The sequence below is a fragment of the Thermobia domestica genome, chromosome 9, assembly GCF_964235325.1.
Source record: "Thermobia domestica chromosome 9, izTheDome1.hap1.1, whole genome shotgun sequence".
Classification (NCBI taxonomy): domain Eukaryota; kingdom Metazoa; phylum Arthropoda; class Insecta; order Zygentoma; family Lepismatidae; genus Thermobia; species Thermobia domestica.
This window is the reverse complement of record NC_137462.1, coordinates 32,741,903-32,755,811: the sequence shown is the minus strand read 5'-3', so window position 1 is coordinate 32,755,811 and position 13,909 is coordinate 32,741,903. Positions and strand designations below refer to the sequence as shown.

The 13,909-nt window shown below is 37.3% G+C and overlaps 1 protein-coding gene across 1 annotated transcript in view; it reads right to left on the bottom strand.

Moving 5' to 3' along the window:
- The window catches only part of LOC145694534 (U11/U12 small nuclear ribonucleoprotein 48 kDa protein-like), a 53,329-nt gene that overhangs the window by 22,464 nt on the left and 16,956 nt on the right, over positions 1-13,909 (bottom strand). The window contains exons 4-5 of the mRNA XM_081770848.1: positions 6,016-6,181; positions 2,615-2,741 (exon numbers count right to left, since the gene is read on the bottom strand). Coding sequence (XP_081626974.1) covers positions 2,615-2,741; positions 6,016-6,181 — 293 coding nt within the window. The remainder of the gene's footprint in view (positions 1-2,614; positions 2,742-6,015; positions 6,182-13,909) is intronic.

Genomic DNA, 13,909 nt, shown 5'->3' with positions numbered 1-13,909 from the left:
AGGTGCCGTGTCCTTCGTAGAATCCAAAACAGCAGCAAGTTCAGCAGTAGTAAAAGGCAGATTATAAGCTTCAGCAGTTGCAGATCGGAACTGAAGTGGCGTACGTTCGGTGCGTTGTTTATAACTGAGGAATCCAGCTGAGTAGTGAGTAGAACTGGAGACATCCGCAAAATGACGACCTAACGCAGCAGCAATTCTGTCCTGATCAGTGACCATTACACCATCGATAATAAGGGATGAAACCGCAACGGAGGAAACATGTCCCTGTAGACAACGAATTTGCGACCAGATCGCTGTTATGGAGCTGCCAGCAGTAAGAGAAGAAACATAAGTGTGCCAGCTATGACGCTTAGCTTGCTTAATCAGATAGCGGGCTCGAGCACGAAGAAGTCGAAATTGAGTCAAATTATCAGCTGTAGGAGCACGATGAAAAGTACGTAGTGCTCGACGTCGGGCCAGAATAGCGTCACGAATCTCCTCTGACCACCAAGGAACGGTGCGTTTACACCGGGAACCAGCATAGATAGGAATAGAGTCGTGTGCAGCGGCAAGGATACTCTGCTGAAAGGCCTCACAATGACCATCAACAGTAAAACGAGGGTCTAAAGTGAAATGAAAAGTGGCGGAAAAATGATCCCAGTCTGCTCGACGGAGATTGTAGGCAGTGAACGGAGCAGAATGGATGAGCGAAATTCATGGTAGAAGCACCAGATTTTACAGGAATCTCTATAAAAAGAGAATGCAAGAATGACACGTGCCATACAATACATGCACGTCACCGTATGCCGTATGACTGGATATCTTATCTTTGTAAATCACAATGCGAGATATGTCGTTGCCATTCAGAGATAGAATACCATAGCAGTAAAATGTTGTGCCTATAGGTTGCATTGACTTTTCTCCACTACAGCAATAACCACCATAAAGCCACACAGAAACCTTTTAGCACATTCACGTATCCAGAAGACCGCCTATGGAATCACATTTAGAATATTAGATTACCGTTATATATATAGGGTGTTCTAAAAATGGCGCGCACGGACCACAGAACATTATTCTACAAGTCAAAATAAAGCAATATATATATATATATATATATATATATATATATATATATATATATATATATATATATTTGTATACATTTCGAGTCCTCGTCTGGAGACACAAATTGCACTATATGGCAACGTCGCAAATAAAGAACCATATATTAGATCTACCAATTTATCATATAGTTACATCGATTCTTTCCAGATGGCACCTAAAGTCGATATTGATTGATACTAGCATCACTTATTAGTGTAGCAATCGTTTCAACTGCTTGCTGTATTCGTAGTGTAATGCTAATGGCTCCAAGTTAATCTGCGACGTTGCCACGTTGTGAAATTTTGATTCCCCCTAGTTGCTGAAGGAGGTCCCAGAGAACATATCATCTTATAACATTTTCGCTTTGCTTTGGCCTGTAAAAGAGTGCTCTGCGATCCGTGGGCGCCATTTTTAGAACACCCGATATATCCTGATAGATAAACTCATGCTTCGTTTAGAGCCAAACTTCCAGCGATGCAAGATGATGTTCGTACAGTTTTCGACTATTCGTCTTCCTCCCCATGATATGTGAAGAATGCAGCACTTGAACTCGAGCCTTACGTTTCTTTAAAAGTTGTAGTCAATTATGCGATTTACCATCAGAACGCTTTGCTGGTTCTCACACAAGGAACGCACTTTTCACACATGAAGGAAATACTTCGACTTCCAATTATGTATGATGCCCATTATTAAAGGTCCCAGTAACAGCAGAGATACCCGTTTAGTTGCATTTCATGGGTTTTCCTTTCTTTGACACGCGGAAACCTTTTTTTAGGTACACTGTTTCCTTATTTTGCTATAATAACCGTATAATGAATGTCGGAAAGGTACAAATCAGTTTTCAGGAATCAGTTTTCGAAGCTTTACCACCACTTACACATACTAAACCGTATTATCTGCGAATCAGCATACAGCGCCTCTAAACTACCAACAATAACCGTTCTATTGCGTGCACATATGCTGATACAAATGACCTGTGCAAGAAGTAAAGGAATATAGGAATATTCGCTAATAGATGCTATAGTATACATATTTGTCAATAAAAACAGTACTAATCTCGTACCCATACAGAAATCTCTCCTACTTTCATCAGTTCACCTAAGAACTACCCCATCATAAGTATCAACTATCAGTATGGGATAGTTCTTAGATGAGAAGATTTACAACGGATTTAACGTAGAAGTTCAAGAAGTTACTGATGAAAATACCAGACTACTCAAATTATTTAAAGAAGACTTACTTTCAGTACGGACCCAAGATTAATACTATCTTTATCGAGTAAGGAACAGTTCATTCATTATTTTGACACTAGAAATTGCATCCACTCTCAGTATTAACTGAACTGTAACTTATAAAATTACTATCAAATGACTTAGTATTTAATTAGTCGCATGTTCTTTCCGCAATAATTTAAAATCGCCTATTCCAATTTATTTCCAACCTTAATATGTGCAGCAATTCAATCCTAGGTATTTGCAGTTTTAGTTACACTATATTCAAGAGAAATTACAAAGCTATTTTAAATTACCTCAACATGACTTTTCCGGTTCGTGTGAACTTTCTTGTAACTAATTTTCCGGCGTTTAGCGTCTCGTAACTCTGCCAAGATTTCTTGTTGTGTCTTTGGACGGTTGCTCTCATCTTTCTTCTGGACACTGCAAATAAAATTGTGGTTCAAAATTATTATTTTATTTTACTTTATCTTTTAGAAAAATGTACATAGTCATATCTTTGGTAACAGATCCATGTTTGATTTTTTTTTTTTCTTTCTTCTGTTGAAGCCATTTCAAGTAATCATGTTCTGTCAGCGAGAACAAGAAACAAAACCAAAAAAGAAAGAAAAAATATGTAACAGATGTATTTATTTTAAGCTAGAGTGTACATGTGAATACTATATTTGATATTCCAAGTCGTTGCTTTTAATCTTTCTCGTACGTTACTCAAATGAAAGTTCGTGTAATGTTTAGGGGGAGAGGGGAGGAATCCAATTGTATTCTGGAATTTGTTAGAATTGCTAGTCCAAAGAATAGTATGTTTAAGTATGAAGCCTTGGCGTAACTAATTTTTGTCCCTAATATTATCAAGCAATATTTGGTACCAAGTCTAGTAATGTGTGTCAAACTTGAAGAGTCTGTACAAAACATAAAGTCTTTGTTAGTACCTTCTTCTGAAGGAAGTTATAATTCCATAGGATATATAACTGTAATATGTTAGTAAATCTTCAACTAAATGGTCACTTCGAATTTTCGTGCTTCATTCAATGTTAATAAAATGCCGGAAGGTGATTTGAAATGACCTATAAGTATTCTATCAGGCCTTCTTTCCATATTGTGAAATTAAACACAACAACACACTGAGCAAGGCTATGTGATATATATAAAACACATTATCACGCAACAGTTTCAACACAACAACTGTGTCTTCATCAGACTTCCACTCCTTCTGGCTACTTGGGAGTTGATTACCTCTTATATACTTCCTAGAGATCAATTTTTAATTACGCTCCGCTCCTTCATTAAAAAACAACACTTATGTTTTTCACTTTCACTTGTTCAGTTGCGCACTTGTCCAATTAAAAATAAAATAGCGTTTTGCTAGATACGTTTTTTCTCCTCTAATTATCCTTGCTATGTTCCCTTATTAATTTGTTCTCTTTCTTCTTCCTTTTCCTTTCTTCTTTAAGTAGAATCTTCTTCCATTCTTTATTTATCGCGAATCCTGCATTCCAATTCATCACCTTGTCCCCTGCCTTTGTAATTTCCCTGGCTTCTTTCCATTTGTCCTGTTCTCCTCTTTCCTGTCCTTTCTATGACCTCTGCTCCTTCCTACGTTATCTTGTGGTTTGTCTCTTTTTTATGCTTATGCACTGCGTTGTTGGCCTTTTCAATCTTTCATCTTGTGCTGTTTTATTCTTTCTTCCATCAATAAGAGAAACAATAAGGAAGATGGAAGAAAGGATAAAACAGCACAAGATGTCGTAAGATTAAAACGGTACAACAACGCAATATATAAGCATCAGAAAGAAGCAAACCACAGAATAGGGTAAGAAGAAGCAAAGAACAGAACATTGGTGAGAAAATGGGAAGAAGCCAGGAGACAAGGTGATGAATTGGAATGCAGGATTCGCTATAAATAAAGAATGGAAGAAGATTTTACTTAAAGAAGAAGAAAGAACAAATTAATAATGAAACATAACAAGAATAATTGGAAGACAAGAATGTATCCAGCAAAATGTACATTTTTAATTCAACAAGTGCACAGCTGTACAAGTGAAAGTGAATAACATAAGTGTTACTTTCTAATGAAGGGGCAGAACCTACTTAAAAGTTGATCTCCGGAATGTATATACGAGGTAACCAACTCCCAAGTAGTCAGAAGGAGTGGAAGTCTGATGAAAATTCAATTATTGTGTTGAAATTGTTACGTGATTGTGTATAAAATATATATTACCCATAGCCTTGCTCAGTGTGTTGTGGTTAGAAATATAAATGTAGTGAAGTAGAACTACAGATAGTTAAGACCAGGGAAAAAGAATGATTACAGCACAAGTCTGTCTTCCCATCTCTTTTTGAGAGACACGGAAGAATTTTGAAGTTACTTAACGCAAATGATATGGTCAAGTGCACTGAGATCATGTGTTCTGAGACAAACAGGAAACTTCAGTACAGCAAAGAATACCGATAAAAATACCGGTATCGACTATTGACGCAGATTGAAAAAAACAATTGAAAGTTTTGCCAAAGGAGAAAGTAGAGTTGCCATTATTAAAAAACAATAGTTTCATTTTATTCAAATGATACATATCCCCTCTTAACAATGACCAATCCGATTACAGATTTATATTTCTCAAAACCATTCCTGTTACATGACAATCGTAAGATGACTTCGCGACTTTTACAAGGAAAGGAACACGCACACACTTTCCCTATAAAATATCGTAGTTACGTTATGTACAATACCACAAAACAAAGGATGTGCTGATCGTTCAGTGGTAGAGCATCATCTCTGATGAGTCGAGTGCCTGGTTGGTTGGATTCCCACCACGGTCCTGCCAACCTGGACAACCACTGTGTGCGTGAGTTTTCTCGGAGTTTTCCCGTTTCCTATGACTCGTCATTCCACCATTACCATCAATCTCATCATCACCGTCTCCAATAGCCCCAGTGCATAACTGAGGGACGTTAAAGTAAAAAAAAAAAAAAAAAAACAATAAAACGAAAGAGACCGCAGTGGCTCGGTGGCAGACATTCAGTCTTCAGTAAGTAGGGTTCCTGCTCATATCCCAGCTTCCACCAACTGAGCTTTGTGATGGAACAAACACCATGTACGTGAATTTTCATTCTTATCTTCACGATCTCCGTTTGTATCAGAGCATACCTGTCGGACGTTAAAATAAATATATGCTAAGATATTCAGCATGTTATGTATAGGCTAGTTCAATTACGTAATAGCACTAGATTAAAACTCTCGACAGGGGGGGGACCACGGTTCAATCCTAGGTCAAGTAAGTTCGTGGCGGGCAACATCATGTCCGTGGGGTTTCCGTTTCCTCCCACATGCTTATTCTACCAATTTTTCCATCATTATTGACTTACCTTAATCATCGTGCCTCCTTTAGCCTAAAGGGCATAAACGTGGGAGATTAAACTAAAAGATTTCGTTTCATTTTAAAATTTCCGGTAAAAAAAGGGAAATGTCTATTTCTGACAAAATTCAAAATACCGGAGAATTAAATATTGGCTACTTGATAAAATCTTCCCAAGCAGATTGTTTTAAGTTTTGCCATAGTGTTACTAGCTTTACTTGGCCTACCATGCATAAACCTGAAAATCAGACTACGAAGTAAAAACATGTAAATCAAGCTTTACTCGTTAAAAGAAAATGTTCAACAAGAGAAAAAAAGAAAAAAAGATTTAAAAAGTCACTTACGGGAGATTTGCCAAATCCTCCAGGCTATATACTGGTAACTCGGCAGATGGCTTCGAGTTCTTCAACACGTACTCATAGAGAGCTAATCTTTCATCTGATGTGAAGTCAGCAAATATTCTATCCGCCGTCCTAGGAATATGCTTTTTAACCACTCCATCTGCAACACCTGATTAGAGTAAGGAATGAAGGATTATATTTCTGAAAATATCATAACGATTATTCCCATGAGCAGGCGTACTTCTAGAATATCTTTGTCAAGGAAAATTAATATCTGCAGCACTGGAAACTACAAGGTTAAAAGTACACTGCATGTAAAACACCTCCAATATACATAACTTAAAGCAAAATTGTGTAAAATATCAACTTATTCTCGAACTAAATGCTACAACCTCGTATTTACAATCAGCTAACATTACGTTTCTTTGAATTTTCTTCAATATCTGTGGATCCAGACCAACCGCTGCAGGAGTCACTCCCTTCCGATGATGATCCAGATGGTAGATGTTTACAGCACACCTCAGACTGCAAAATTTTCATATAGTAAGGCACGAGGTTTGGCATCGGATGACTGTGATGTCTCAGGTCTCTTCACGCAACCAGTGTGCAGAAAACGTGGTATGCAACGAACCAAAAAACACAATCGCCATTTATTCCAGACTTCATAATAAGTTAGTATTTAATTCTAAAATAGCATAACCACCTGGCCCATTCAATTTAAAAAAAAAAAAAAAAAAAAACTGTTTTTACATCGTTTGTAAAGCAGAGACATTTTCATGATGTACAGTTTCAGAAGCAAAAATGTTCAGTTCCGCACTTTGGTAAGTAACAAAATAGCACTCAAATGATGACAACAACTGCCCCCTTAATGATACAACCTCCAAGTCAATGTGTCCTTCGACGTTTCCTTCTGTTTGAAACTTCCTGAAGCAACCTCTGGTTCGAAGTATGTACGTATAAAGACACATCATTTCTAAAACTCATTTCAACCTTACACTTACGAACATTCCTTTCCTTCCTTTTCATTACTGCTAAATTTATAGTTTAATTTTCGCAGACTAGAAATAACTGAATGAATAAAAATTTAGGACTCACTGACATATATCCTCTTTCCCACAGACACACACAAAAAAGAGCAGAAATTGGAGTATTCCCAAAAATAATGCAACACACAAAACTGTCAACGAATATCCTACGACCAGTCATAAATAAGCCCCACAACGTCTGGTGACATTCTACACTACCTACGGTAGAAAACAACTGTACATGATGAAACCGTATAGCCGATAACCAATTCTACATCTAACTCTTTCCTTCTGAGCAAATGCCTCCTCAACATGGCTTGAAATATGCGAAGAAACTTTGGAAAAACACAAAATACGAGTACATGCAATTTTTGAGTAGTTACGAGAACCTCGAGAAAGTTAATTAAGAACTTATTATATAGAAAGATCGAATATCGTTAACTGTGTGGTGCGCTAAGTGCTATTATTTTCTACTAACAGTATGATGCGCCAAGTGTTATTTTTCAACAAATAACTGTGTGCTGCGCCAACTATTAACTGTGTACTCTGTTTGCTTGTTCATATAATCTTTCGGATTACTTCTTGAACCACTTCTAAATTATTATGATTATTATTTTCTGCTTCTTATGTTTAATAACAATAACCTGAGAACTTAAAGACCGAAATTTAGTAGATAGTATGTCTCCTTTTACTCTTCTGAAAAATTGGTAAACTGTACAAAGAAGAGGCAAATTGTAGGTTAGTGTCACCGTTATTCATGAACATGTAAACGGATTGATTCCATTAACAAATTCGGTTGAGATAATAGCTCTAGCTATATCGCAAAACAGATAACTCAAAAATGTGCTTTCCTTCAAGAGTTATTGTGTGGGGTAACGGACGAACTAATTCGCCACTATACCACTACGTAGGTCGTTCAATATATAAGTTTCCCTAAACTGTAAAAAATTTACTCTTTAAGGTACATTTGTAAACTACACATAGATGGTTCCTTCCTCACCCTTCCACATAATTCCCATTGAGATTTACACATTTGTCTCACCGTTCCCCCAATTTGTCCAAACCCTCTGCAAAAAATCAAGGTTCTGGCTATCTAGCATTTTCTTCACCGTCTGCTTCACGTCTTCATCACAAGTTGACAGGAGAGAAGGTCGTTTATGTCAAACCTGAACTCTTCTTCAGGGAAACGCAACTAGACATGGCTTCTTCTTCCTCTTGTTGTTGACGATAATGCCGACCTCCACGCCCATTTAGCACGTAAACATGACACAAAATTGAAGAATTACGGTGAGAACGGCTGCCCCACTCTCCATAAAGCCTCTATTTAGCGCGGAGTTACTTCCATCTTTCTCAGGTGTTAAAGTCCTTATTGCAAGGTGAACGTTTCGAAACAGATAATGAATGATCTGTACTAAAAGTAGTTTTATTGACATCCACACACAGTACAATCCATTCTTTGCGGCAGCTTCTTTCAGCTCTTGGATATCTCTGGAACGGAGATGATGCTCTGTAATCCATCTGCTTACTGATATCACAACCATGTTTGACTCGATTCAGGATGACCATTTCACCCGAGTAATTTTTTTTTTTTTTTTTTTTTTTTTTTTTTTTTTTTTCACTAACAAGGAAATCGCTGACAGAAGTAGCTCTATATGGACAAGCATTATCGTCCATGGAAACAAATTTGGGATCTGAAGAACACATTGCGTCAGGATCTCCTTCTACACCTCCGAGCGCTCAGAGGAACACCTTCAATTATGTGGATGTTGCTGCGCACATTGATCATGAGTCACTTTCTTCGTCGTGTATCTGGATTTCGATCATCAAAATTATCATATCATTAAAAACAATTGAAAGTGGTCAATAGTGTCAGATATTGTATTGTGAAATGTTTTAAAACTAAAACTTATAATTACACCTTCTTACTGAAGTTGTTTCCTATACCATACCAAGATTTAACACTACATAAAACACTTTATACGTTAAAACATCCAGTGAACGTTTTCGAAGCACTCCTCACTTCGTTTTCGGCGCATTGGAACGAAACTTGCTGCTACATATAAGAATTATCTGGCTCTTCATCACATACTATGGATCTTTTAACGTATGAAACGTTTTATTTACTGTTAACAGATACATCTCACCGCAACAATTAGTAATTATACCAAACTGTGTTTAAATTACATTAATCAGTGCTCGATGTTGGATTGATAGCAAGTCTTGTAGGTTCCTCCTGCGATTGCGACTAATGTATATTATTTTTATATTTTCAATGGTATGTTTACTGCAGCCGGTAAGTCAGTATGACTACATACAACATAGAAGTATGCATTATAGGAACATATAAACAAATCAAAAATGACACACCATATTGAGGTGTTTAAAAGCATGCTAACTTAGATGGTTAACATATCTTTAGTCATCATAAATTCTCGATTTGAGCTCATTCGTGGCTAAGCGGTTAGCGCATGCGCCTTTTGCGTGGGATACTCGGGCTCGATTCCCGGCGGGAGCTCATGTGGTTCGGATTCCACATTAATCAGTAGGTCCCGTCTCATACAGCCTCCCCTGCTGAAAGGGACGTTAAACTCAAAATCAACTGAATTCAAATTCACGACTTCAGCATTCTGCCTAGTTTGGGTGTACAGGCCCTCTCTAATGACTTCTTCTAGTTCACAATTCTTCATCCTGGACCATTTCTTATCTTCTTCCACATTCTTATCACATTCATTCGTAATTTATTCTGACATCTGTTCCTTAGTCTTCCTCATGAGTGGTTCCGTCATTTACACGTGAAGAGATACCTTATGTAAGTATCCTCTTTCTTCTTTCTACATGTTAATGCCAATGTAATCTTAGATTCCATGGAAACTCTCTTGGTTGAGTTTAACATTATTTCATTCCTTATTCGATCGTTTCTTGTCTTTTCAAGAATTCTTCATAGGGATCTCATCTCCTATTGATTGGATTATACCATGTTCTTTTCTGGTTACTATCCATTTTTCGATCTACCTTATTATTGGCATCAAGTATGTGTTTTATGGAATCTCTATTTAGGTATGATCTTATATAAGATATTTCATGCTTTGATAAAAATGTTCCTCCTTGATACATTCTCCTAACACTTCCCTCTTTCATTCGGCCATCTGCCATCACTTCTGAATACAAGAACTTTAAAGTTTGTACTATCTCCATTTGGTTTCACTCGTAATATGTCTATAAATAAATATATAAATCTATAATATATAAATCTACATAAATAAAATTCCCACCCCGAAAGGAACGCATACAAAACTTATTATATTTGAACTATCAATCTAGCATTAAGCACTGATAAAGGCAATTCACAATAATTCTTGACATCGGTACATGCAACATCAATTAGAAAAGTACCATATCTGACAAAATATAATGCAATTGCTTCTAATGAAATTATAATTTCAGCAACCGCAAGGACGAAAACATGGACTTAGTTATTGTGACATTAACGCATATACCAATTTTTCCTTTTTAAAACCTAATTTCGCGTGGAAGCTCGTGTTCATAGAAGTTAAAAAAATAAATAAATAAATAAATAAATAAAATAAAGCACTGAAAAAAAAGCACATACAATATGACTGCAAACAACTTGTATGTGCTCTCTCCATTTCACTGACTCACTTCTTGTTGTATGGCGATAATATATAATCCATTATATCTCCATTTGTACTTACATTTCTTTGCTATGGTTATGGCAATGACAATACAAACGAAGCTAAATTGAGACTCACAATGCAATCACACAGAAGAATTAACTTCTTAACTTCGTTTTTTAAAAAAAAAAAAAAAAAAAAAAAAAACTTATTTCTCAATAATTTTGTCCACTGCTGAACCGTAACTACAATAAAAAGGATATTCAAAAAGGATATGATTTAACATTTACTACACTCAAATTGTGTCCTCAATACTCACTGGACATCCACTGAAATGATAAAAATCAAGGAAGTTAAGATATTTTCTTACTACTACAAGATTTTAGCATTAACGTTATTAGATTGGTGCGAATGAAATGTCCAACCGAAGAACGAAGAACGGAATTTTATCAATTCTAAAGGCGAAAAAAAAAATGAAAACTATAAGACAGTCACTGTATGCAGCCATACACTTTTACCATTGCTCATGGTGAAATAAATCTGAAGTCTGCAATGTGAAGAAGTTCTTAATCTGGGGTTGCACCACCAGATCATCAACGAAGGTTTTCCCTCCCAAAAAGACACTGGAAGAGATGGTACCGGTAGGAGGCACGTCAGAAGAAAAAGATGGATGACAAGAGCTGTCATACTGCAGTTCACGGAGAGTCTGTAGCTCCCTTTCCGCCACAGTTCCGTGCCCAATTTCGTGCAACATGAGGACACCACAACTTCAGAACATTTCTGGATGCTTGAACGTAAAGTTGTGGTGCATTTCACGGAGTTCAACACTGGAACAATCTGTAGTTATGGCTTCGCCTCGACAGACAAAGATATAATGGATCAGCCCCACCATGGATCATAACCACCTAACAATTCTGGAAACCGGCCTGGGAGGGCACGGTGGCTCAGTGGTGGAGCGCTTACCTCTGGTGAGTGAGGTCCCTGGTTCGATTCCCGCCCATGTAAGATTGTGGTAAACAACATCGTGTCCGTGAGTTTTCTCGGGGTACTCCCATTTTCTCCAACTTTCTCACTCTACCAATTCTTCCATCATAATTTGCTTGCCTCATTCATCGTCTTCTTTGGCCTAAAGGAAATAATCGTGAGAGGTTAAACTGGCCGATTTCATTTCATTTCATGGAAACTGTTGGACTTTAATCAAAATCCAATTTCTGCTCTGATCGTTTACAATTACTGTAGCAGATCCATTGTTCATTGAGTTGATTTTGAGTTTAACGTCCCGTTCAGCAGCTGGGCTATATGAGACGTGGACCTCCTGATTAACGTGGAATCCGAACATGAGCTCCCACCGGGAATCGAACCCGTGTCTCCCACACCAAAGGCGCGTACGCTAACCGCTTAGCCACGAAGGAGCTCTGCATTTTTCATTAAAAGTGACGATCCGATAGAAGAAACTTTTCCGGTTGCACTCAGAGAATTTCACTCTCCAGATGCCGCTTCTTGATGGTCAGTTTCAACTTATGTGGCACCCATGAATTCAACTTTTTCACTTTGCAAATTGCACGGAGCCGCCAAACGATAATGGTATGGTCAGGCCCGTATTTAAGTGCTATTCTGTGCTCGAACACAGGGTGGCAGAATTTAGGGCCGGCAAAATTTTGGATTTTTTAAGATCTAAAGTAACATTTAATTAAAACTAGCAATCCACAGAGTCCCGCGCAAGAAAATACGTTAATATGTTTAATTTGCTCTAATTACAGTAGTTACTAATTAGCTAGCTTATCTGATTATTTTTAAAAAGTCATTCTCTCCCACCCCGACCCCAAGGGGTGAGGATGAACTTGAACATCATGAAAACTGATACCGTTACACTCAGCGACCTCGAAAACTATGAATTCAACACTGCACCTTCCCTGAACAGTGGAGTATGACTTAGAAGTTGAACTGGATTAAATCTGTCATTATTCATCTCAGTGACCACAAAAACTATGAGTTCAGCTTAATATTGGTCGTTTTCAATTATTTTTAAAATGTTCCCATGTTATTCTTATGGGGACTCTGCACCCCTATATCTCAGCTCAGGTGTGACCTCGGGACCTACAATAGGCCATTTGGATTATTTCTCGGAGAATTTTAAAACATATTAAAATGTAATGTTTCTATCTATTATGGTTCTCGAGTTGACAAGCGCTACAGACAGTAAATAATATAAACAATTATTTTTCTTATTTTGTCTTATCAGTTATCAGTGATACTGGTGCGGGGGAGGGCGGCGGAAGATCATTTAGAGCACAGGAGCGCACAATATATAAATACGGGCCTGGGTATGATGTATGTCTATCTCGTCTGCAATGGCATGGAGCCACCGAATGACAGTGCTATGGTGTATGCCTAACTCGTCTGCAATGAAATGGAGCCACAGAACGACAGTGGTATGGAGTATACTAGAGTGGGCCGACAAAATGCTAAATTTATTTTGAAGACGTAATATCACGAAAAAGTTGCGAATTGGGGAGACTAAAAAGGAGTTAAAAAAAATGAAAGAAAAAATTAAATCGGTTTTTATGTTCTGGTCACGCATGTGCTCTAAAGTTTGCCGTATTTGAAAACAAAAATAACATTTCTACGATACTTTGTATTTACTTATTTAAATGTAATAGCTCTAGTCGAATCTTACTCGAATCGATAATTATTTAGAAAAAAAAAAAAGAATTGTTCAAATTGATCAAGGTATTCCGCTAGCACAATGGTTGTCAATTCTTACAATGAGCGCCTGAATTTCTCAGAAAAGAAAAGCAGATGCGCGAGCGTAATATCTTGACCGATTTAAACATTTTTTTTTTCTAAATTATTATCGATTTGAGTAAGATACGACTGGAGCTATTACATTTAAATACTGACAAGTTAAGTAAGATAAAAAGTATTGTAGAAATATGAATTTTTCCAAATTCGGCAAACTTTAGAGCACATGCGCGCCGGAATATATGATCCGATTTTATTTCTTTTTTTACTCCTTTTTTATTTCCACAATTCGCAACTTTTCCGCTGTATTACGACTTGAAAACACTATTTCGCAATTTTTCGGCCCATCCTAGCGTATACCTAGCTCATTTGCAATAGCACCAACACTTTTTCGAGAGTTCGCTTCCACGGGTGTCCCTGAGCACTTATCCTAACATGATGTTGCAAAGGTGCCCACGGGGCTCATTTTACAACGCTGTCAGCTGTGTTTATCAGCTG